Here is a 26,532-nt window from a genome sequence, read left to right on the forward strand (position 1 = left end):
GGACCCCACAGGCGGCAGCAAGGACTCCCAGTGACAATTCCCATTGCCATGAAAAAAGAAAAAAAATCCCCAGCCCTCTAGCCCAAAAGGTCTTAAAGAGTCCACGGTCTGTGCTGCCCTCAGGTGGTCAGGGAGACTGTCCATAAGCAAAAGGTCTTAAAGAGTCCACGGTCTGTGTTGCCCTCAGGTGGTCAGGGAGACTGTCCATAAGCAAAAGGTCTTAAAGAGTCCAGGGTCTGTGCTGCCCTCAGGTGGTCAGGGAGACTGTCCATAAGCAAAAGGTCTTAAAGAGTCCACGGTCTGTGCTGCCCTCAGGTGGTCAGGGAGACTGTCCATAAGCAAAAGGTCTTAAAGAGTCCATGGTCTGTGCTGCCCTCAGGTGGTCAGGGAGACTGTCCATAAGCAAAAGGTCTTAAAGAGTCCAGGGTCTGTGCTGCCCTCAGGTGGTCAGGGAGACTGTCCATAAGCAAAAGGTCTTAAAGAGTCCATGGTCTGCTCGGGATCTCACGGACGCTGTGTCAAGTAAAGCTGTACTGTCCACATGACTATGAGATCACATGACTATGACATCACATGACTATGAGATCGCATGATTATGACATCACATGACTATGAGATCGCACCCCCTAACCACGCCCCAGCCACTACATGTCCATTGGGGAAATGATTGTTGGCAGAACTTTGCATGAGCTGCAGATCAACAGCCTGACACAGACGACCAGAGAGGAGACGAGAGGACCAGAGAGGACCAGAGAGGACCAGAGAGGAGACCAGAGAAGAGACCAGAGAGGAGACCAGAGGACCAGAGAGGACCAGAGAGGACCAGAGGACCAGAGAGGACCAGAGAGGACCAGAGAGGACCAGAGAGGACCAGAGAGGAGACCAGAGAAGAGACCAGAGGACCAGAGAGGACCAGAGAGGACCAGAGGACCAGAGAGGACCAGAGAGGACCAGAGGACCAGAGAGGACCAGAGAGGACCAGAGAGGAGACCAGAGAAGAGACCAGAGGACCAGAGAGGACCAGAGAGGAGACCAGAGGACCAGAGAGGACCAGAGAGGACCAGAGGACCAGAGAGGACCAGAGAGGACCAGAGAGGACCAGAGAGGAGACCAGAGAAGAGACCAGAGGACCAGAGAGGAGACCAGAGAAGAGACCAGAGGACCAGAGAGGACCAGAGAGGAGACCAGAGGACCAGAGAGGACCAGAGAGGACCAGAGAGGACCAGAGAGGACCAGAGAAGAGACCAGAGGACCAGAGAGGACCAGAGAGGACCAGAGAGGAGACGAGGATGGATAAACTTCTTCTGAGCGTCGTCGTGGTGTCGGGCAAGACTTTAATATCTTTTATCCTTTTCCCATCTTCTACATTATTATAATACTGTTTCATAATGTGTCCCTGTGACGTTCCTCTGACTTCCACTTCTTTGTTTGTCTTTTGTACTTTTATGTAAAATGATAATCTGAATGAGTGAGTTAGGTTATTAATATTAAATGTAATCAATAAGCTGTTTGTCCATCCAGGACTGTGTGCCGTCTCATCAGCTGCTGGACGTCACTACCATGTTGTTCATGAGCTGAAGACCATGTCTGAAGCCCAGCGTCACTGCAGAGAGAACTACAAGGACCTGGTCACCATACGAGACCTGGAGGACCTGGAGACCCTGAAGACCCTGAAGAGACCGGTCCACTCAGTGAGTTTTACTACGTCAGTGACAGGTGGTCTGAACCTTCTACATTCACACAGTGGAGGACAGTCTGCAGATGAACTGGACCTCAGTGTGTACTTGTACTTCACTTGAGTATTTTAGTTCAATGCCTGAATCTAACATTTCAGAGGGACATTTATTTGATAGAGTTACTTTACAGATTGATATTATTCATATAAAACATGTGATTTAATGCAACATACGGTAACACTTTATAGTAACTACACGCTATTTAGCATTAGTTAAGTATGAGTAAACACTTCATCATTTATAGAGCATTGTTCCAACATTTACACTCATTAGTCAGTAATTCATGAACGCAGTTATAAATGTTTTATTCTCGATTAATAAGCTTAACTATTATGCGTTTCATGATTGGGTTTTCCTACTTCATAAATGATGTATTCTGCATTTGTAAATTAAGTAATATGTATTGCAAACCCTTTATTAAGGACTTATATATGATTAATGAGATCATTTAGTTTTAATTAATGCAGGCAGCTACGAGTCGTTAGTTAATATTGTGAGTGACCTCATCTAAAGGTAGGACGATCTATGCCTTACAAAACATTTATGAAAGACATTGAGAGGCCGGCAGGGCACGAGTGGTGAGTTGTTTCTTAGTGTGCTGGCACATACACATTATTGATTATGAGTATCTAGCCACATGAAAATCATTCCTGGAGCTGCGAGGGGCTGAGAGGGTTCAGACCAGAGGGAACGGACAGGAAATTACACATTTGGAGATCTCGTCTGAATTTTCTGAACTAAATATTCTAATTATTCATATAAAACATGTGATTTAATGCAACATACGGTAACACTTTATAGTAACTACATGCTATTTAGCATTTAAAAACTGACCTCTTTTTTAGGTTCCTGACTTTGAATAAGTAAAGCAGAACAAAGAGAGGTTTAAATACGGATTAATTATGCAAAGTGGACATTTGGGCACCATCTGTGCAATTTGAATATATGTATGTTCTATTTTTACTTCTAGATAACGTGTAGTTATTATAAAGTGTTACCCAACATTCTGCTAATCTGAACTGGATATTTACAGCATTAATATCTCATCAAACCAACATCGTCCATGTAAATATATAGTGGAGTCATGTTGCCTTTGTTAGCGCCGTTAGCATCGTTAGAAAGTCTCTTTCTTTATATCACAATGAAATATTGCTTTCAGCGAGCCTGGATCGGACTGTACCATTACCTGGACAACTGGAGGTGGTCACTGCCAAACACAAGTTACTACAAACCCGGGGAGACGGAGTTCAGACGATGGAGTTCTGGACAACCGAACAACTACCTCAATAAAGAACACTGCACACTAATGCAAAATACAAATGGGCTATGGAACGACGTCATGTGTGAGAAGTCCTTCTTCCCAGCCTGCTTCGATGTCAGAGGTGAGAATATTAAAGTTACTACGAGAAAACGTCCTTCTGTGTGGATTATGGCGCCCCCTGTGGACTAAAGTGGAAGTGTCTCTGAACATCAGGTCCCTTTAGAAAAACTCTCTTTACTGCAGCAGGGTCTGACAGTCTGCCCCTCTCAGTCCTGGTTCTGGTTCTCCTGTGCCCCCCTTCCCTCCACTGTTATCAGCAATAAGTCCTGGGTCTCCAGCAGCGTGGTGTCAGAACTAAAGGAGGTCTGAAGAGGATCAGGACTAAACTGAGGTCACATAGAGGATCAGAACTAAACTCAGACTAGAGGACCAGGACTAGACTGAGAATGGTTCAGTACCAGTTAAAAGTTCCTCCCGGTTACTTGAACTCGTCTTCAGCTACATGAAGGTCCATTAACCTTTTAAGCCCCAAGCTATTTTCTAGGTTTCTGCTCGAAATATCATACGCAAACTAAAAAGTGTGTATCTCTGCAACCACAAAGGCTATTTGAATAATGTTGGTGGTATAATAAAGGCAACACATGTGGGCTTCTGGTCAGATGTGTAAATAGTATTATATTTGTTACTGGTTAAGAGTAAATTAAGATGAAAGACAGCAAAAGATGAATTTCCAGGTTCGCCTAGAAAAAAAGCACTTTCAGGAAGATTATCTTTTGGAAAGATGCACAGAAACAGAAAAGCACATCAGAGCTCATAGAACAATATGTGACCAGTCTCTCTGTAAAGTTTGACTTTGAAAAAGTAAAGCAGAACAAAGTTAGAGAGGTTTTAGTACAGATCAATTAGGCGAAATGGGCATTTGGGCAATTTGAATTTTCTCATGTACCAAACCATATATTTCACTTTTATATTACTAATGGTGTTCAATACATCCAAATATAGCAGTCTTTGTTGATTAGAAGAAGAAAAATGATTTTTTTCCAAAAAATCCCAAAATAAGCCACATTTGTGACTGTAAGCGCTAAAGCGATTCATGTTGCTGTGTTCTTTGACTCATATCTCGGTGATGCTTTGGTGCAGAAGGATTTAGAAAATACATTTAGAATCTGTGTGGAGTCCTCTTGCTCTTTGCTATCTGTCTTTATCTGATAGCACCGAGCTACGGGATGCTAGTTCCGGAAATGAGTGGGCTGACTCCTGACAAAATGATGATTATAATATTTTCATAATTCTTTCAGTTGGTGTTTGAGTTGTGTGGAAATGGCTTACTGAGTCTTGTAGCCCAAGTTCTCTTGTTTAATTTGATGTACAACATCAATATATTTGCTCATGTTTATTGTAATGTTTTACACTGTCTAACTATAATGTGTAAATAGGGGCCCAATTGGGCGCCATGGGGCTTAAAAGGTTTTAAAGCAGATTATTGTCTGTTGCCTTTATGAATGTGCATGTTCATATTCACACAGCTCCGTGTTGATTCCACCTTCATGCTCAGATTCATGAAGCAACAATAAACTGGTCTGCATCATGTGGTCTGTTATGGTTCCTCTACTCAGCACTTCTCTCTGGTCTACTTTCAGGGCCAAACAGATTTGTCCTCATTTCCACCAAGATGAATTGGACTGAGGCCCAGAGCTACTGCAGAGAACACCACACAGACCTGGCCCTGGTGAGGAACATGGAGGAGAACCAGATGGTCCAGAGTCTGGATCCCATTGAAGTCTGGATCGGCCTTTTCAGAGATCCATGGAAGTGGTCTGATGGAAGTGACTCCTCATTTAGGAACTGGAATCCTCCGGAGCCTCGTGGACTTAATGGCTCCTCTGAGACTTGTGTGGCAGCAGACTTCAGTGCCGATGGACGATGGGAGACCCTGGACTGTAACGTCAAGTCAGCCTTCATCTGCTACAGTGGTGAGCTGTCAATCACTCTCTAAAGGTGGACTATAGAGTGCTGGCCTGAGTGATGCAACAATGCTAAGTCTATGCTAAGCTAATCAAATGTGTTCTTGTACCAGCCATATTTAAACATTTAGCCATACTTTTCTCTTTTATCATTCATATTTTTAAATATTCAAGAATGTTGATTATTATCATCCAAAATGTGACTGATGATGTTGTTTGTGTTTTAGACGTTCCTGTTTCAAAGCGAGTGGTGAAAGTGAGGCTGGAGAAAAGAAGCTCCTCTCTGGATCTGAATGACCCCGTGGTGATGGAGGACCTCTTGAAGCAGGTACACCTTCATCTCATTAACAACAGAACAACAGGTGATACCTGAGATGTAGTGGACTATTAAGAACAATGTAGAGGTGATACATGAGATGTAGTGGACTACTAAGAACAATGTAGAGGTGATACCTGAGATGTAGTGGACTACTAAGAACAATGTAGAGGTGATACATGAGATGTGGTGGACTACTAAGAACAATGCAGAGGTGATACCTGAGATGTAGTGGACTACTAAGAACAATGTAGAGGTGATACATGAGATGTAGTGGACTACTAAGAACAATGTAGAGGTGATACATGAGATGTAGTGGACTACTAAGAACAATGTAGAGGTGATACATGAGATGTAGTGGACTACTAAGAACAATGTAGAGGTGATACATGAGATGTAGTGGACTACTAAGAACAATGTAGAGGTGATACCTGAGATGTAGTGGACTACTAAGAACAATGTAGAAGTGATACATGAGATGTAGTGGACTACTAAGAACAATGTAGAGGTGATACATGAGATGTAGTGGACTACTAAGAACAATGTAGAGGTGATACATGAGATGTGTTGGACTACCAAGAACAATGTAGAGGTGATACCTGAGATGTAGTGGACTACTAAGAACAATGTAGAGGTGATACCTGAGATGTAGTGGACTACTAAGAACAATGTAGAGGTGATACCTGAGATGTAGTGGACTACTAAGAACAATGTAGAGATGATACATGAGATGTAGTGGACTACTAAGAACAATGTAGAGGTGATACATGAGATGTAGTGGACTACTAGGAACAATGTAGAGGTGATACCTGAGATGTAGTGGACTACTAAGAACAATGTAGAGGTGATACATGAGATGTAGTGGACTACTAAGAACAATGTAGAGTTTCTATGTGTAGTGCAAATGTGGAGAAGTCATTATTGAAGCTAGACTTGTATCCAAAAAACATGTAAACAACAAAGATCCTCTAGTGGAAACCAGAGTTCTTCTAGAGCTTCACACGAGGACAGAGAAAGGAAGCAGGATGTAAAGGAACACCAGTCTAGTGAAGAGCTCTTCTAGAGCTTCACACGAGGACAGAGAAAGGAAGCAGGATGTAAGGGAACACCAGTCTAGTGAAGAGCTCTTCTAGAGCTTCACATGAGGACAGAGAAAGGAAGCAGGATGTAAGGGAACACCAGTCTAGCGAAGAGCTCTTCTAGAGCTTCACATGAGGACAGAGAAAGGAAGCAGGATGTAAAGGAACACCAGTCTAGCGAAGAGCTCTTCTAGAGCTTCACATGAGGACAGAGAAAGGAAGCAGGATGTAAAGGAACACCAGTCTAGCGAAGAGCTCTTCTAGAGCTTCACACGAGGACAGAGAAAGGAAGCAGGATGTAAAGGAACACCAGTCTAGTGAAGAGCTCTTCTAGAGCTTCACATGAGGACAGAGAAAGGAAGCAGGATGTAAGGGAACACCAGTCTAGTGAAGAGCTCTTCTAGAGCTTCACACGAGGACAGAGAAAGGAAGCAGGATGTAAGGGAACACCAGTCTAGTGAAGAGCTCTTCTAGAGCTTCACACGAGGACAGAGAAAGGAAGCAGGATGTAAGGGAACACCAGTCTAGTGAAGAGCTCTTCTAGAGCTTCACACGAGGACAGAGAAAGGAAGCAGGATGTAAGGGAACACCAGTCTAGCGAAGAGCTCTTCTAGAGCTTCACACGAGGACAGATAAAGGAAGCAGGATGTAAGGGAACACCAGTCTAGTGAAGAGCTCTTCTAGAGCTTCACACGAGGACAGAGAAAGGAAGCAGGATGTAAGGGAACACCAGTCTAGTGAAGAGCTCTTCTAGAGCTTCACACGAGGACAGAGAAAGGAAGCAGGATGTAAGGGAACACCAGTCTAGTGAAGAGCTCTTCTAGAGCTTCACACGAGGACAGAGAAAGGAAGCAGGATGTAAGGGAACACCAGTCTAGCGAAGAGCTCTTCTAGAGCTTCACATGAGGACAGATAAAGGAAGCAGGATGTAAGGGAACACCAGTCTAGTGAAGAGCTCTTCTAGAGCTTCACACGAGGACAGAGAAAGGAAGCAGGATGTAAGGGAACACCAGTCTAGTGAAGAGCTCTTCTAGAGCTTCACACGAGGACAGAGAAAGGAAGCAGGATGTAAGGGAACACCAGTCTAGTGAAGAGCTCTTCTAGAGCTTCACACGAGGACAGAGAAAGGAAGCAGGATGTAAGGGAACACCAGTCTAGTGAAGAGCTCTTCTAGAGCTTCACACGAGGACAGAGAAAGGAAGCAGGATGTAAGGGAACACCAGTCTAGCGAAGAGCTCTTCTAGAGCTTCACACGAGGACAGAGAAAGGAAGCAGGATGTAAGGGAACACCAGTCTAGTGAAGAGCTCTTCTAGAGCTTCACATGAGGACAGAGAAAGGAAGCAGGATGTAAGGGAACACCAGTCTAGTGAAGAGCTCTTCTAGAGCTTCACACAATGACAGAGAAAGGAAACAGGATGTAAGGGAACACCAGTCTAGTGAAGAGCTCTTCTAGAGCTTCACACGAGGACAGAGAAAGGAAGCAGGATGTAAGGGAACACCAGTCTAGTGAAGAGCTCTTCTAGAGCTTCACACGAGGACAGAGAAAGGAAGCAGGATGTAAGGGAACACCAGTCTAGTGAAGAGCTCTTCTAGAGCTTCACACGAGGACAGAGAAAGGAAGCAGGATGTAAGGGAACACCAGTCTAGTGAAGAGCTCTTCTAGAGCTTCACATGAGGACAGAGAAAGGAAGCAGGATGTAAGGGAACACCAGTCTAGTGAAGAGCTCTTCTAGAGCTTCACATGAGGACAGAGAAAGGAAGCAGGATGTAAGGGAACACCAGTCTAGTGAAGAGCTCTTCTAGAGCTTCACACAAGGACAGATAAAGGAAGCAGGATGTAAGGGAACACCAGTCTAGTGAAGATCTCTTCTCTACATGTTTCAGCTCAAACAGAGGCTGAAGGACCAGGGGCTGAACGACGACATCAAACTGAGCTGGAAGAAGCAGTCGGATGGAAAAGTCTTCCACAAGGAAGAGAAGAAGACCTAGAAGAAGAGAACAGATGAGCTGTAATGTTCCTTTCTCCTCCTCTTCCTCCTTCTCTTGTTCCTCTCAATCAATGGTAGAAGAACCAAAGTACCCAAGTCCAGACCCTTTGCTGTGAAGTACCCTGTTTCCATGTCATCGTCCTTTAGACTCCACTACATCGATCTGTCAGCTATAGTTTATACACTCTATGAAATAAGGGTTCCAAACAGGTTCTCCCGAGAACCATTAGCTTCTGAAGAACCCTTTCCTTCTCCAGAAATCTTCTTTATGAACCGCATGAGGAACCCATAGTGAGTCCTAGACAGAACGCTTGGTTCCTGGTAGAACCTTTAGGAAAGGTTCCAGCTGAAGACCCTCCAGGGTTCTAGTTAGCACATTTATTTGTCATAGTGTAGTTCCTTTGCACAGTAAGATGTTAAATATAAAAAGTGTGATGAGCTTTTAGAATATGAAGCTTTGTTTTGTAGCATCTCAGCTGTTTATTATATTATAATAATAATATATATACAGTATGATATAATAATGATCCAATTACACACTGTTTATTATATTATAATGCATTGCTCCCCGTAGCTGTGTCTACGGTGTATAATGTGAAGTGTCTTTGAGTATCTTAAAAAGCACTATATAAATTAAATGGATTATTATTATTAGTATTATAATAATAGTATATATACAGTATAATATAATAATGATCCAATAACACACTGGTTATTATATTATAGCTCTCTAAAAGAGTTTATTCTGCATAAAGAGTACTTTTACCTTTGATAATCAAGAACCTTCTTCTGTAGTTTGTACATCCATAACTCTGAATGTAGCTCTTTTGATTTAATTACATACAATATAAACATATTTAAATATCTACAATATAAACATACATAAATACATACATACAATATAAATATATAAAATATAAATACATATATTATAAATATAAACACAAACATATATAAATATATAAAATATAAATATGTATAAAGTGATGAAACCGTTTCTGTAGCATACTGTGTGTTTGAGATGGAGGAACTTTACATACAGAAACATATATTTTGTAGTTTTACTCTTTGAATTTTGCATGAAGTCACCTGACGATGAGTTCCTGTCCGTGTTTGACAGAATGAGACGATTCAACAAAGAAGAACTTGTGCTGCTCACGGCAACTGTTTTGCATGTTTTTATCATAATATTTTTAGCGCATTGATGTTGTCTCTCTGATGACAACACGATCAAGATGGTTTCAGGTACGCTGTAACTAATGCAAAGTGAATACAAGTTAGATTGTATGTTCATAACATGCAGCGCGACAGAACCTTTCTATTGGTTCTGATGGTTTATGAACTGGATGAAGAAGAAGAAGAAGAAGAAGAAGAAGCTTCTCAATCCGACACTGAGAACCTCTTCGAGCTCGGTTTCCTTCAAAAGTCCATTTCACAGTCTTTTCTAAATAAGCTGTCTCCACAGGTGGAGGCCACACAACCAACCTGTTCACTTCCTCTAAGACTCAGTTCCGACTTCTCCCCTTCATCCATTCCTCCTTTCCTATCTTCCTCCCTTCATCCCTTCCTTCCTCGAACCCTTTCCACTTCCTCAATTCAACCCTGTGGTTCCATCTCGTAATAAACCCTCTGTGAACTCATATCGTTATTGCCGTGGTCTTTGTTGGTGAATCTTGTTTTATGGTCGTCAGCAGCTTGGTTTTTGGCCTTCGACATCTTGTTTCATGGTTAATGCTTCTTCGTTTATTGGCGTTGCCATCTTGAGTTTTAGCAGGGACCATAATTTACTAAATGAACATCACGCTGTATTGAAGAAGACTTGAAACTAGAGATTGAGACCAAAAACTAATGTTTACAATGTTTACTGAGGGAATAAATCAAGAGAAGTAGAGTCATTTATATAGACTTCTATACAACCAGAGGAGTCGCCCCCTGGTGGTCAGGAGAGAGAATGCAGCTTTAACACATGAAGCATAGACTTCTATACAACCAGAGGAGTCGCCCCCTGGTGGTCAGGAGAGAGAATGCAGCTTTAACACATGAAGCATAGACTTCTATACAACCAGAGGAGTCGCCCCTGGTGGTCAGGAGAGAGAATGCAGCTTTAACACATGAAGCGTAGACTTCTATACAACCAGAGGAGTCGCCCACTGGTGGTCAGGAGAGAGAATGCAGCTTTAACACATGAAGCGTAGACTTCTATACAACCAGAGGAGTCGCCCCCTGGTGGTCAGGAGAGAGAATGCAGCTTTAACACATGAAGCGTAGACTTCTATACAACCAGAGGAGTCGCCCCCTGGTGGTCAGGAGAGAGAATGCAGCTTTAACACATGAAGCATAGACTTCTATACAACCAGAGGAGTCGCCCCTGGTGGTCAGGAGAGAGAATGCAGCTTTAACACATGAAGCATAGACTTCTATACAACCAGAGGAGTCGCCCCTGGTGGTCAGGAGAGAGAATGCAGCTTTAACACATGAAGCATAGACTTCTATACAACCAGAGGAGTCGCTTATAACCATATATAAATGTTTCTATATAATTATTTATATATATATATATATTAGATGTTTATATATAATTATTTATATATATATATATATATATATATTAGATGTTTATATATAATTATTTATATATATACAGTATATTAGTGAAAGAACCTGTACTCCCACTAGTATATATATAACCATAATTAAATATTTATATATAGTACATAATCGATATGTCTCAGATTCTCATTTTATTTGTATTATTGATTATTTGACATATTTAATAACGTTATTTTCATTGGCTTTAATAACTTGCTGTCACGAGCCTTCCTCCTCATCCTCCTCATCCTCCTCACGTCGTCATCATCACCACGTCATCCCCTCCCACGCGCCCTCCCCCCTCAGTCTCCTCTCTTCTCGACAAGCTGCATGATGGAGCTCGCGAATAAGGTACAAAGATCTTCATCTTCGTCACATTTCACGACTCTTCTTCGTGTCCGCTGCTCGGGGTGTGTTCGCGTCGCTGGCCGGGGCGGCCCGCCGGGGGGTCGTGTGAGGATGGAGCGCGTGCGTGTCGGGCCGCAATATGAATGCATGTGTATCGATAATAAGCGGAACATCCGAGTGATCGATACACGAGGAGCATCTGCTCTTCAACCATGCACTATTGTTATTATCGGCATTATTGGTGTCTATGTCGTCATCGGACTGAGATCATCAATATTAAAGGTTATTGATGACGTGGGGGTTTCAGCCCTGAACGCTGCCTGCAGGAGACCGGCAGGAAAAACAAACGTTTTTGGCTGCTCTGTGTGCGCGTGAGACACATTCCTCCTGTGCGTGCGCGTGTGCGTGGGTGTGTGCGTGTGCGTGTGCGTGTGTGTGTGTAAAATGGCAGCCGGAGGAGGAGAAGGAGGATTTCCTCGCAGCTCAGGCTGCAGATGATGATGATGAGGAGGAGGATGCTGTTGTTGTTGTTGTTGTTGTTGTTGTTGCGGCTCTAACCGGATCTGGTTTTAAGGATCCTCATGGTCCTATCCGGCCTGCGTTATTCAACCCGGTATTAACCCGGTAATAACCGGTAAAAAACGGTAATAACCCGGTAATAACCGGTAATAACCGCTTTCATCCTCAGCTGTAAAATGGAGACCAACGAATCTGTAGAATTCTGCTCAAATACTCTGAAATATCACTCTTATAAATATAATACTATACAATATTACTGCTATACATTACTGCAATATTATTTAAAAATATTACTGCTATATTCTATATATAATTATAATGTAACTAATGTATCACTACTCAATATTTATAGAAAACATTACTACAAATATTACTATTACAATATTTCGAGAAATTATTACTACAATATAGAAAGTATTACTACAATATTTATAGAAAATATGACTACAATATTTATAGAAAACATTACTACAATATTTCGAGAAAGTATTACTACAATATAGAAAATATTACTACAATATTTATAGAAAATATTACTACAATATTCATAGAAAACATTACTACATTATTTATAGAAAGTATTAACAAAATATTTATAGAAAACATTACTACACTATTTAGAGAAAGTATTACTACAATATATAAAATATTACTACAATATTTATAGAAAATATTACTACAATATTTATACAAAACATTACTACAATATTTCGAGAAAGTATTACTACAATATTAATAAAATTCAGATTGAACTCTATAGTACCAAATCACCAAGTATTACACATAGTACTCTGATATAATATTATTTGATTGATGAATTAACCTGCAGACATCATAATATATATATAATATATAATATAATAATGAATCTGATGTTTAAAATGTAACAATATCTAAATATCTCAATGATATTGATCTTTGACTTAAGGACAGAAGAAATAAACAGTGAAGACACAAAAGAACAACTGTATACACACATATATAGTAATACATATATTATCAAGTATAATTTAGTTGTTGTATATTTTTTAAATAATAAATCATTGATGTTTTGATGAAGTCATTCATTTGAAAGCCTGAAATCTAAGAGGAAATATTGATCAGTTTGTTTGAGCCCAGTCTGTTGATCTTTATTCATAAACCGGTTATTGAACATCCAGAGGAAATGGAACACGTGGAATAATAAATGTCGAAGCTTCAAACTACGACCCACATACGTTCCATCGCATCTTTTAAAAAAAAACTTTCACAGGAAGTTAAGTTAAAGAAAAGACCCAACGACCCCAATGACCCCAACGACTGCAACGACTGCAATGACCCCAACGACTGCAACGACTGCAATGACCCCAACGACTACAATGACCCCAATCACCCCAACGACTGCAACGACCCCAATGACCCCAATGACCCCAATGACCCCAACAACCCCAATGACCCCAACGACTACAACGACCCCAACAACTGCAACGACCCCAACAACTGCAACGACCGCAATGACCCCAACGACTGCAATGACCCCAACGACTACAACGACCCCAACAACTGTAACGACCCCAATGACCCCAACGACTGCAACGACCCCAGTGACCCCAATGACCCCAACGGCCCCAACGACCCCAATGACCACAACAACCCCAACAACCCCAATGACTGCAACGACCCCAACGACTGCAATGACCCCAACGACCCCAACGACTACAACGACCCCAACGACTACAACGACCCCATCAACCCCAATGACTACAATGACTCCAACGACTCCCACAACGCCAACGACTACAATGACCCCAACAACCCCAACGACTGCAACGACCCCAACGACCCAAACAACTCCAACGACCCCAACAACCCCAACGACTACAATGACCCCCAACTACCCCAACGACCCCAACGACTACAATGACCCCAACAACCCCAACGACTGCAACGACCCCAACGACCCAAACAACTCCAACGACCCCAACAACCCCAAAGACTCTAATGACCCCAACGACCCCAATGACTTAAACGACCCCAACAACCCCAAAGACCCCAACGACTACAACGACACCAACTACCCCAACGACCTCAACGACTCCAATGACCCCAATGACTACAATGACCCCAACAACCCCAACAACCCCAATGACCCCAATGACCCCAACAACCCCAACGACTGCAACAACCCCAACGACTGCAATGACCCCAACGACCCCAACGACTACAACAACCTCAACAACCCCAACAACCTCAACTACCCCAACGACCCCAACGACTACAACAACCCCAATGACTACAACGACCCCAACAACCCCAATGACTACAATGACTCCAACGACTCCCACAACGCCAATGACTACAATGACCCCAACAACCCCAACGACTCCAACGACCCCAACAACCCCAACAACCCCAACGACCCAACGACTCTAACGACCCCAATGACTTAAACGACCCCAACAACCCCAAAGACCCCAACGACTACAACGACCTCAACTACCCCAACGACCTCAACGACTACAACGACCCCAATGACTACAACGACCCCAACAACCCCAATGACTACAATGACTACAATGACTCCAACGACTCCCCCAACGACTGCAAAGACCCCAATGACTTTCACGACCCCAACGACTCCCACAACGCCAACGACTCCAACAACCCCAATGACTACAATGACCCCAACAACCCCAACGACCCCAACGACCCCAACGACCCCAACGACCCCTTATCACAGCTTTCGTGAAGAATATTTTCATCTGTGATTGCATCAGTATTTACATCTTTTAAATATTTTCTCAAAATTTCTGAATACAAACATACAAAATAATAAGCACTTGTACGTCATTTCATTTTTATTATCAATTATAAATGTACTAACACACTTTGTATATTAGTATATATTTATTAATATTGATATTTTGGTTATTGTTGTTATTTATTGTTTTATTTTTATATACTTTTAAAAAGGTTTTTAAATCCAGTTCAACCATGTAATAAACTGTGTAACGTTACTTTAAATAAAATATATTATAATTATTGTTGTTATTATTATTAGAATTATTATTATCTTGTGTTCTTGCAATGAGTGCTTGAGAACTGTGACATCTGTTCTCTCGTTCTGTCTGCAGCTTGTGGCTCAAGGTCAGTTCCGGATGCTGAAGGTTCCTCTGGGCTTCATTAAGGCCTTACAATGGGTGAGTCCACCACACCACCACACCACCAAACCACTACACCGCCACACCACCACCACACCATCACACCGCCACCACACCACCACTCCACCAAACCACTACACCACCACACCACCAAACCACTACACCACCACACCACCACTCCACCACCACTCCACCAAACCACTACACCACCACACCACCAAACCACTACACCACCACACCACCACTCCACCACCACTCCACCACCACACCACTACACCGCCACACCACCACTCCACCACCACACCACTACACCGCCACACCACCACTCCACCACACCACCACTCCACCACTCCATCACACCACCACCACCACACCACCAAACCACTACACCGCCACACCACCACCACACCATCACACCGCCACCACACCACCACTCCACCAAACCACTACACCACCACACCACCAAACCACTACACCACCACACCACCACTCCACCACCACTCCACCACCACTCCACCACCACACCACTACACCGCCACACCACCACTCCACCACACCACCACACCACCACACCACCAAACCACTACACCACCACACCACCACTCCACCACCACTCCACCACCACACCACTACACCGCCACACCACCACCACTCCACCACCACTCCACCACCACACCACTACACCGCCACACCACCACTCCACCAAACCACTACACCACCACACCACCACACCACCAAACCACTACACCACCACACCACCACTCCACCACCACTCCACCACCACTCCACCACCACACCGCCACTCCACCACCACTCCACCACACCACCACACCGCCACACCACCACTCCACCACACCACCACTCCACCACTCCATCACACCACCACCACCACACCACCATCACTCCACCACACCACTACACCGCCACACCACCACTCCACCACTCCATCACACCGCCACACCACCAAACCGCTACACCACCACACCACCACACCACCAAACCACTACACCACCACACCACCACTCCACCACCACTCCACCACCACACCACCAATCCACCACACCACCACTCCACCACTCCATCACACCACCACCACCACACCACCATCACTCCACCACACCACTACACCGCCACACCATCACTCCACCACTCCATCACACCGCCACACCACCAAACCGCTACACCATCACTCCACCACACCATCACTCCACCACACCACCACCACAGCACCACCACACGACCACCACACCATCACTCCACCACGACCACACCACGACCACCACACCAACACTCCACCACACCACCACCACACCACCACGATGATGATGATCGTGATGATGATGAAGGCTGCAAGATATTAACTCAAATGTAGATGTTAAGACTTCCTGTTTCTAAAGCATCTAAAACCTAAAATATTGTTTTTATTCGATAAATATTTGCGAGTCACAAGACGCCAAGTTACAAGAATTCAGGAAACAAACCAGACCAGGAGGACTATGAACTTCACTCCTCACTAGGAGACCAGATGGACTATGGAGACCAGGAGGACTATGGAGACCAGGAGGACTATGGGCAGAGATGGGTTGGGCCACAGAACCCCATGGGCCCCCAGACTCACAATTCAATTCAATTCAGTTTATTTTGTATAGCCCAATATCACAAATTACGAATTTGGCTCAGAGGGCTTTACAATCTTTACACATACGACATCCCTGACCTTTGACCTCACATCGGATCAGGAAAAACTCCCCAAATATAACCTTTTACAGGGAAACTATATAAGCACTATAAAAGAGCCCCAGACCCTCATGGGCCCAAGACCCTACGAGTCTCAGAACTTAATTGATCCTCAGACCCCCCCATGTGGGCAACACTTTGATCCTAATCACTTAGTCTGGTTTAACCCTGATGAGAATTGTAATTTAGTTATAGTTATTTATTTATATTATGTTGTATAATAACATTTATCATAATTATATTTTCTCTCCTCCTCCAGTTCTTCGCCATCTTTGCCTTCTCCACCTGTGGCAGTTATTCTGGGATGTTCCGGATGGCGGTGGAGTGTAAGAACCGGACAGAAAGCGACCTGAGTATCGAGGTGGAGTTTGAATATCCGTTCAGGTCAGTGCAGCACTAATCACTCTGATCAATCACTCTGATCAATCACTCTGATCAATCACTCTGATCAATCGCTCTGATCAATCGCTCTAATCGCCCTAATCAATCAATCTAATCGTTCTAATCAATTGCTCTAATCGTTCTAATCAATCAATCTAATCGTTCTAATCAATCAATCTAATCGTTCTAATCAATCACTCTGATCAATCAGTGTTTTCAGTGTGTTTTTTTTGTGGATTAATTCACATGAATAAATAAAACAATCCTGTCAGTATTGATGTACTTGTGTACCTATGTCAGTATTGATGTACTTGTGTACCTATGTCAGTATTGATGTACTTGTGTACCTATGTCAGTATTGATGTACTTGTACCTGTCAGTATAGCTAATGTTGAGGCTCCTCCCCCTTCAGACTCCACCAGGTGTACTTCGACGCCCCCACCTGTAAGGGCCAGAACACGGAGCGCCTCTTCCTGGTGGGCGACTACTCTTCCTCAGCAGAGTTCTTCGTCACCATCGGCGTCTTCGCCTTCCTCTATTCCACGGCGGCTCTCGGCATCTACATCTTCTTCTACGACAAGTACAAAGAGAACAACAAGGGCCCGCTGATCGTACGTCCGCCGCCGACCTCCGACCTCCGACCTCTGACCTCTGGGAGACGTGTCTCTCACTGTGTGTGTGTGTGTGTGTGTGTGTGTGTGTAGGACCTGGGGGTCACCGCCGTGTTCTCTTTCATGTGGTTGGTGAGTTCGGCTGCTTGGGCCAAAGGTCTGTCTGACGTGAAGACCGCCACCGACCCGGATCAGGTCATCACTCTGATCTCGGCCTGCGAACCAGACGGGGCCAACTGCCGTGAAGTCCACGACCCGGTCATGTCCGGACTCAACACCTCCGTGGTAAGACCATGAGGACTCTGCAGGTCTGATGGGGTCTGGTGGGGTCTGCTGGGGTCTGATGGGGTCTGGGGGGTCTGATAGGATCTGGTGTAATCGGGTCTGGGGGGGTCTGGTGGGGTCTGATGGGGTGTAATGGGGTCTGGTAGGGTCCAGTGAGGTCTGATTGGGTGTAATCGGGTCTGGGGGGTCTGGTGGGGTCTGATGGGGTCTGGGGGGTCTGATGGGGTCTGGTGGGGTCTGATGGGGTGTAATGGGGTCTGGTAGGGTCCAGTGAGGTCTGATTGGGTGTAATCGGGTCTGGGGGGGTCTGGTGGGGTCTGATGGGGTGTAATGGGGTCTGGTAGGGTCCAGTGAGGTCTGATTGGGTGTAATCAGGTCTGGGGGGTCTGGTGGGGTCTGATGGGGTCTGGGGGGTCTGATGGGGTCTGGTGAGGCTTGATGCGGTGTTATGGGGTCTGGTGGGTCTGATGGGGTCTGGTGAGGTCTGATGCAGTGTTATGGGGTCTGGTGGGGTCTGGTGAGGTCTGATGCGGTGTTATGGGGTCTGGTGGGTCTGATGGGGTCTGGTGAGGTCTGATGCAGTGTTATGGGGTCTGGTGGGGTCTGGTGAGGTCTGATGCGGTGTTATGGGGTCTGGTGGGTCTGATGGGGTCTGGTGAGGTCTGATGCAGTGTTATGGGGTCTGGTGGGGTCTGGGGGGGGTCTGATTGGCTGCAATTGGGTCAGGTGGGGTCTGGGGGGGACCAGTAGTTAGTATTTAAAGATTCAGACTTTAGTTCCACTGCTCGAGGTCAGACGTTTAACATCCGTCATCTTTGATAACAAGTCATGTGTTTATATATATAATATATGATGTATTAATATAATATATACATTACATATAATAAATAATGCATTAATATAATATATTATATATACATTATATATATAATATCTAATGTATTAATATAATATATTATATATACATTACATATATAATACTATACCTTGAATAGGGAAGGTAGAGCTGTAGTAGCACTTTAGTAGCACTTAAATGTCTCTTAGTTAACACTTTGGTAGCACTTAAATGTCTCTTAGTTAACACTTTAGTTGCACTTAAATGTCTCTTACTTAACACTTTAGTAGCACTTAAATGTCTCTTCCTGATAGCACTTTGTAGTTTAACGTTATTGAATAAATGTTACTTTCTTGATTCTTGTTGTTCTGAGTTTGGACTCATGGTTTAATGCACTTATCATAATATATAATGTATTAATATAATATGTTATATATCCATTCTATATATAATATCTAATGTATTAATATAATATATCATATATACATTATATATATAATATCTAATGTATTAATATAATATATCATATATACATTATATATATAAATATAATGTATTAATATAATACATTATAGATCCATTCTATATATAATATCTAATGTATTAATATAATATGTTATATATCCATTCTATATATAATATCTAATGTATTAATATAATATATTATTATATTAATGCTCCTGTCCTCCTGCAGGCGTTCGGCTTCATTAACCTGATCCTGTGGGTGGGCAACCTGTGGTTCGTCTTTAAGGAGACGGGCATCATCGCCCCCTTCATGCGAGCTCCGCCTCCTCAGGAGAAACCTGCCGCGCCGGACGCTTACGGCCAGCAGGGGGCGTACGAACAAGACCCGTACGCCGGCAACCAGGGAGGCTACCAGCCCGAGTACAGCCAGCAGGGATACAACCAAGTGAGTGAAGTCGAAACACTTCTGAACTCATATCAGAATATGATATAATATATATATATATATATATATTACATTATATATAAACTGAACTAATCTAAACTAATATTTGATATTGTATTTTATATGATATATATATTATTTTAGTTTAAACAAAACATTTAAACAAACATCAGAATATTATATATATATATATATATATATATATATATATATATATTATAATATATATATATATATTATTATATATTATATTAGTTTAGAGAAAACATCTGAACTCATATCAGAATATTATATATATATATATTATACTATATATTATATTATATTCTAAACTAATATATTATACAATATTTTATATGATATATATATTATATAAGTTTCGAGAAAACATCTAAACTAATATCAGAATTGTATATTTTATTTTATATTATATTCTAAACTAATATATTATACAATATTTTACATGATTTATATATTATATTAGTTTCGAGAAAACATCTAAACTAATATCAGGATTGTATATCTTATTTTATATATATATATATATATATATATATATATATTATATATTATATATAATATTAGTTTAGAGAAAACACCCAAACTTATATATTGTATTATATTTTAAATAATATATATTATATTATATATGATGTGAGTTGAATCTAATATCAGAATATTATACTATATTTGATATATTATATATGATATTACATCTTAACTAATATAATATCTACAATAAATCTTAATTCATAAATCTGTTAATTTCTCTTCTACAACCGTAAATCTGATAAAATACAGTACAGAACTACATTTATGATTCATAAAGGTGTGTACTCAGGGTTCAGTTAGCTTCACCCCCTTTCGTGTTACTTCTGGTTGTACTATTTGATTTGGCTGATAAATATCGATGATGTAGATTTTTGAGACTTTTAAGACCTCTAAAAACTAATTGACCTTCTTTTATTGAATCCTCAGACGTGTAAATATAGTTTTTATCAGTTAAATATCTTTTCCTATGTTCATGTCACGTGTCACGCTGTGTTTCCTGCAGGAGGGGGAGTTTGGGCAGGCGGCACCAACCTCCTTTTCCAATCAGATGTGAACAGACAGGAAGCGGGTGAGTCACACAGGAAGTGGAAGCCAGGGTCACTCCCTGATTGGTCCATTCAATTCATTTATTCAGAGGACACTTCAAACGAGAAGTGATCAATAAACCTGATCATCTCAGTTCATAAGTTCATTCCTTGGGGGTTGGGGGGGATAGGAAGGGTTCGGGGTTAAGGGGTCAGGGTTCCTGTTGGTCAGGGTTAGGGTTCCTGTTGGTCAAGGTTCCTGTTGGTCAGGTTTAGGGTTCCTGTTGGTCAGGTTTAGGGTTCCTGTTGGTTAGGGTTAGGGTTCCTGTTGGTCAGGGTTATTGTTCCTGTTGGTTAGGGTCAGGGTTCCTGTTGGTTAGGGTCAGGGTTCCTGTTGGTTAGGGTTAGGGTTCCTGTTGGTTAGGGTTAGGGTTACTGTTGGTTAGGGTTAGGGTTACTGTTGGTTAGGGTTAGGGTTCCTGTTGGTTAGGGTTCCTGTTGGTCAGGTGTTATGGTTCCTGTTGGTCAGGTGTTATGGTTCCTGTTGGTCAGGGTTGTGGTTCCTGTTGGTCAGGGTTATGATTCCTGTTGGTCAGGGTTATGGTTCCTGTTGGTCAGGTGTTATGATTCCTGTTGGTCAGGTGTTATGGTTCCTGTTGGTCATGGTTATGGTTCCTGTTGGTCAGGTGTTATGGTTCCTGTTGGTCAGGTGTTATGGTTTCTGTTGGTCAGGGTTGTGGTTCCTATTGGTCAGGGTTATGGTTCCTGTTGGTCAGGTGTTATGATTCCTGTTGGTCAGGGTTATGGTTCCTGTTGGTCAGGTGTTATGATTCATGTTGGTCATAGTTATGGTTCCTGTTGGTCATGGTTATGGTTCCTGTTGGTCAGGTGTTATGGTTCCTGTTGGTCATGGTTATGGTTCCTGTTGGTCAGGGTTATGGTTCCTGTTGGTCAGGTGTTATGGTTCCTGTTGGTCAGGGTTATGGTTCCTGTTGGTCAGGGTTATGGTTCCTGTTGGTCAGGTGTTATGGTTCCTGTTGGTCATGGTTATGGTTCCTGTTGGTCAGGGTTATGGTTCCTGTTGGTCAGGTGTTATGATTCCTGTTGGTCAGGTGTTATGGTTCCTGTTGGTCATGGTTATGGTTCCTGTTGGTCAGGTGTTATGGTTCCTGTTGGTCATGGTTATGGTTCCTGTTGGTCAGGGTTGTGGTTCCTGTTGGTCATGGTTATGGTTCCTGTTGGTCAGGGTTGTGGTTCCTGTTGGTCATGGTTATGGTTCCTGTTGGTCAGGGTTATGGTTCCTATTGGTCAGGTGTTATGGTTCCTGTTGGTCAGGTGTTATGGTTCCGGTTGGTCAGGTGTTATGGTTCCTGTTGGTCAGGTGTTATGGTTCCGTTGGTCAGGTGTTATGGTTCCTGTTGGTCAGGTGTTATGGTTCCTGTTGGTCAGGTGTTATGATTCCTGTTGGTCAGGTGTTATGGTTCCTGTTGGTCATGGTTATGGTTCCTGTTGGTCAGGTGTTATGGTTCCTGTTGGTCAGGTGTTATGGTTCCTGTTGGTCATGGTTATGGTTCCGGTTGGTCAGGTGTTATGGTTCCTGTTGATCAGGTGTTATGGTTCCGGTTGGTCAGGTGTTATGGTTCCGGTTGGTCAGGTGTTATGGTTCCTGTTGGTCAGGTGTTATGGTTCCGGTTGGTCAGGTGTTATGGTTCCTGTTGGTCAGGTGTTATGGTTCTGGTTGGTCAGGTGTTATGGTTCCGGTTGGTCAGGTGTTATGGTTCCGGTTGGTCAGGTGTTATGGTTCCTGTTGGTCATAGTTATGGTTCCTGTTGGTCATGGTTATGGTTCCTGTTGGTCAGGTGTTATGGTTCCTGTTGGTCAGGTGTTATGGTTCCTGTTGGTCATGGTTATGGTTCCTGTTGGTCAGAGTTATGGTTCCTGTTGGTCAGGTGTTATGGTTCCTGTTGGTCATGGTTATGGTTCCTGTTGGTCATGGTTATGGTTCCTGTTGGTCAGGTGTTATGTTCCGGTTGGTCAGGTGTTATGGTTCCGGTTGGTCAGGTGTTATGGTTCCGGTTGGTCAGGTGTTATGGTTCCTGTTGGTCATGGTTATGGTTCCGGTTGGTCAGGTGTTATGGTTCCTGTTGGTCAGGTGTTATGGTTCCGGTTGGTCAGGTGTTATGGTTCCTGTTGGTCATGGTTATGGTTCCTGTTGGTCAGGTGTTATGTTCCGGTTGGTCAGGTGTTATGGTTCCGGTTGGTCAGGTGTTATGGTTCCGGTTGGTCAGGTGTTATGGTTCCTGTTGGTCATGGTTATGGTTCCTGTTGGTCAGGTGTTATGTTCCGGTTGGTCAGGTGTTATGGTTCCGGTTGGTCAGGTGTTATGGTTCCTGTTGGTCAGGTGTTATGTTCCGGTTGGTCAGGTGTTATGGTTCCTGTTGGTCAGGTGTTATGGTTCCTGTTGGTCAGGTGTTATGGTTCCTGTTGGTCAGGTGTTATGGTTCCGGTTGGTCATGGCAATGATGTTGTGACAAAACGTTACGTTATCGTTTTCTTTTTATGTCATTTGCGTTGAAACTAAATATTTTTTTGTTGAAGAAACTATCAGCGATATTTTTATCATTGTTATACTTTTTGTTCATCTTTCCTTCGCAGGAAACGCTGGAGTGAATCACTAGTGGGTCGCCTGCAACCTACCCACAATGCAACACTCCTGTCTGCAGAGTGAATGGGGGGGGGGGGGTTGATGTCCTCGTTATTCATATTAAAGAACATAACTTGTAGACAGAATGTGTTTGTGTTGTATAGATATCACTTTGAACAAATTATATAGATCAACTGTTTCTTCATGTTTCCTCTTGAACCCAAGGATCCGCCCCGCCCCTCGTATGCCCCGCCCTCCAGGATCAACGCTGGCCAATCATGAAGCTGTTCAGACTGGTTTCAATAATCAGATCCAGACTACAACCAGAACCAGATCAAACTGGACACCGCGTCTGCCGACTTCCCCTCCCAGCTGTTTTCGCCGTTTGTCTTGCTGCATGTAAATATCGACACAGGAAGTGATGTCACAGCGGAGACGCGGTGAACCCGGTCTGGACTGCAGCTTCATGGCGACCGGATCCAAAATGGCTCCCGGGCGTTACAGTTGTGACCGAGGAGGAGAGCCGGCTGCTCCAACGTCCGTCTGAATATGAACTAACTCTCGAATTTTAATAATCAATACACCTGATCAAGCTGATTAAAATGTAAAAAATACAGCGTTCCGCTTTATAAACAGACACAAATAAAACAACAAGGATTTGATTAGAAACTAGAACTTACAACTAATATAAACTAATTAAAGTTTCAGATTCATTCCTTCGTTAAAATCTCCAGACGGACGTTTGTGTTTTGTTACCGGTCTTCTCCTCGGCTCTCAGCCAATCAGTAGCGTCCGTGAGCTGAGTGTCGTCTTTCTGGAAGTTTCTCTCTGAAAACAAACTTGATGCTTCTTCTTCTTCTTCTTCTTCTCCTTCTTCGCTGGTTTTGTTTGTTTGTTGGGAAAGTGAAGCAGTTCTTCCTCCGCATGATGACGTGTTTCCTGCTTGTGTTGTTCAGTAACTGATGATCAGCGTGATCCTACTTCCTGTTCTCCTGCACAGGTGTGTGTGTGTGTGTGTGTGTGTGTCAATACTTCTTTTATTTTCTCATTTCCTTCTTCTGTTTTTAAACTTTATTTATTTTTATCTCTTCTATTCTTCATCTTCAAAGTCTTTCGTCCTTAATATCCACTTCCTCCTCCTCTTCCCTCCCCTCTATCTGTGATGTAACTTCATGTGTAATGATATTCTATAAAGCATCAGTAACCATGGCGACGGTGTTGACAGTGATAATGATGTGTGTAAGTTGTTGCTATGGAGAACCCCCTCCCCCTCCCCCGCTGTGTTTATTCAATGGAAAGTTTCAATAAACTACAAAGTCTGTTAACGAGTGAACTGATGAATCAATTAATTAATACATTAAAGAGCGAATTATAAATGAATGAATGACGTAAGTGTTGATAGACGTAAAGAGGAGGTTCCACAGTGTTGATAGACGTAAAGAGGAGGTTCCACAGTATTAGCTAACATAAAGAGGAGGTTCCACAGTGTGAACTAACCTAAAGAGGAGGTTCCACAGTGTTGATAGACGTAAAGAGGAGGTTCCACAGTATTAGCTAACGTAAAGAGGAGGTTCCACAGTGTGAACTAACCTAAAGAGGAGGTTCCACAGTGTTGATAGACAGTAAAGAGGAGGTTCCACAGTGTTGATAGACGTAAAGAGGAGGTTCCACAGTGTTGATAGACGTAAAGAGGAGGTTCCACAGTATTAGCTAACATAAAGAGGAGGTTCCACAGTGTGAACTAACCTAAAGAGGAGGTTCCACAGTGTTGATAGACGTAAAGAGGAGGTTCCACAGTATTAGCTAACGTAAAGAGGAGGTTCCACAGTGTGAACTAACCTAAAGAGGGGATTCCACAGTGTTGATAGACGTAAAGAGGAGGTTCCACAGTATTAGCTAACGTAAAGAGGAGGTTCCACAGTGTGAACTAACCTAAAGAGGAGGTTCCACAGTGTTGATAGACAGTAAAGAGGAGGTTCCACAGTGTTGATAGACGTAAAGAGGAGGTTCCACAGTGTTGATAGACGTAAAGAGGAGGTTCCACAGTATTAGCTAACATAAAGAGGAGGTTCCACAGTGTGAACTAACCTAAAGAGGAGGTTCCACAGTGTTGATAGACGTAAAGAGGAGGTTCCACAGTATTAGCTAACGTAAAGAGGAGGTTCCACAGTGTGAACTAACCTAAAGAGGAGGTTCCACAGTGTTGATAGACGTAAAGAGGAGGTTCCACAGTATTAGCCAACGTAAAGAGGAGGTTCCACAGTGTTAACCGATGTAAAGACGAGGTTCCACAGTGTTAACCGATGTAAAGAGGAGGTTCCACAGTATTAGCCAACATAAAGAGGAGGTTCCACAGTGTTAACCGATGTAAAGAGGAGGTTTCACAGTATTAGCCAACGTAAAGAGGAGGTTCCACAGTGTTAACCAATGTAAAGAGGAGGTTCCACAGTGTTGATAGAGATACAGAGGAGGTTCCACAGTGTTGATAGACAGTAAAGAGGAGGTTCCACAGTGTTGATAGACGTAAAGAGGAGGTTCCACAGTATTAGCTAACGTAAAGAGGAGGTTCCACAGTGTGAACTAACCTAAAGAGGAGATTCCACAGTGTTGATAGACGTAAAGAGGAGGTTCCACAGTATTAGCCAATGTAAAGAGGAGGTTTCACAGTGTTAACCGATGTAAAGAGGAGGTTCCACAGTGTTAACCGATGTAAAGAGGAGGTTCCACAGTATTAGCCAACGTAAAGAGGAGGTTCCACAGTGTTAACCGATGTAAAGAGGAGGTTCCACAGTGTTAACCGATGTAAAGAGGAGGTTCCACAGTGTTAACCAACGTAAAGAGGAGGTTCCACAGTGTTAACCGATGTAAAGAGGAGGTTCCACAGTATTAGCCAACGTAAAGAGGAGGTTCCACAGTGTTAACCGATGTAAAGAGGAGGTTCCACAGTGTTAACCGATGTAAAGAGGAGATTCTATAGTGTTGATAGAGATAAAGAGGAGGTTCCACAGTGTTGATAGACGTAAAGAGGAGGTTCCACAGTATTAGCCAACGTAAAGAGGAGGTTCCACAGTATTAGCCAACGTAAAGAGGAGGTTCCACAGTTTTGTTGTCT

General features: G+C 43.0%; 2 protein-coding genes across 2 annotated transcripts; both read left to right on the top strand.

Moving 5' to 3' along the window:
- Window positions 1–1,195: 1,195 nt before the first annotated feature.
- LOC117733062 (C-type mannose receptor 2-like) lies at window positions 1,196–8,779 on the top strand. Its single transcript, XM_034536401.1, has 6 exons — window positions 1,196–1,326; window positions 1,522–1,691; window positions 2,896–3,118; window positions 4,638–4,970; window positions 5,189–5,289; window positions 8,242–8,779. Exons 1-6 carry the CDS (start codon window positions 1,290–1,292, stop codon window positions 8,344–8,346), a joined length of 969 nt encoding a protein of 322 aa, XP_034392292.1. The 5' UTR covers window positions 1,196–1,289; the 3' UTR covers window positions 8,347–8,779.
- Window positions 8,780–11,177: 2,398 nt separating this feature from the next.
- On the top strand, window positions 11,178–24,751 carry sypa (synaptophysin a). The gene is made up of 8 exons (XM_034536408.1): window positions 11,178–11,285; window positions 14,915–14,980; window positions 16,938–17,062; window positions 17,472–17,670; window positions 17,764–17,955; window positions 19,485–19,700; window positions 20,755–20,820; window positions 23,432–24,751. Exons 1-7 carry the CDS (start codon window positions 11,265–11,267, stop codon window positions 20,803–20,805), a joined length of 870 nt encoding a protein of 289 aa, XP_034392299.1. The 5' UTR covers window positions 11,178–11,264; the 3' UTR covers window positions 20,806–20,820; window positions 23,432–24,751.
- The last annotated feature ends 1,781 nt before the right edge of the window (window positions 24,752–26,532 follow it).

Source organism: Cyclopterus lumpus, chromosome 7, assembly GCF_009769545.1.
Source record: "Cyclopterus lumpus isolate fCycLum1 chromosome 7, fCycLum1.pri, whole genome shotgun sequence".
In the NCBI taxonomy this organism is placed as follows: domain Eukaryota; kingdom Metazoa; phylum Chordata; class Actinopteri; order Perciformes; family Cyclopteridae; genus Cyclopterus; species Cyclopterus lumpus.

What these genes read in the sequence shown, in the direction of transcription:
- LOC117733062 (XM_034536401.1), top strand. Translation starts at nt 1,290, where the DNA reads ATGGATAAACTTCTTCTGAGCGTCGTCGTGGTGTCGG. An exon ending in GAGCGTCGTCGTGGTGTCGG is followed by an intron (nt 1,327 to 1,521) that starts GCAAGACTTTAA and finishes TTGTCCATCCAG; the next exon opens with GACTGTGTGCCGTCTCATCA. An exon ending in TGAAGAGACCGGTCCACTCA is followed by an intron (nt 1,692 to 2,895) that starts GTGAGTTTTACT and finishes TATTGCTTTCAG; the next exon opens with CGAGCCTGGATCGGACTGTA.
- sypa (XM_034536408.1), top strand. Translation starts at nt 11,265, where the DNA reads ATGATGGAGCTCGCGAATAAG. An exon ending in GAGTTTGAATATCCGTTCAG is followed by an intron (nt 17,063 to 17,471) that starts GTCAGTGCAGCA and finishes CTCCCCCTTCAG; the next exon opens with ACTCCACCAGGTGTACTTCG. An exon ending in CCGGACTCAACACCTCCGTG is followed by an intron (nt 17,956 to 19,484) that starts GTAAGACCATGA and finishes GTCCTCCTGCAG; the next exon opens with GCGTTCGGCTTCATTAACCT.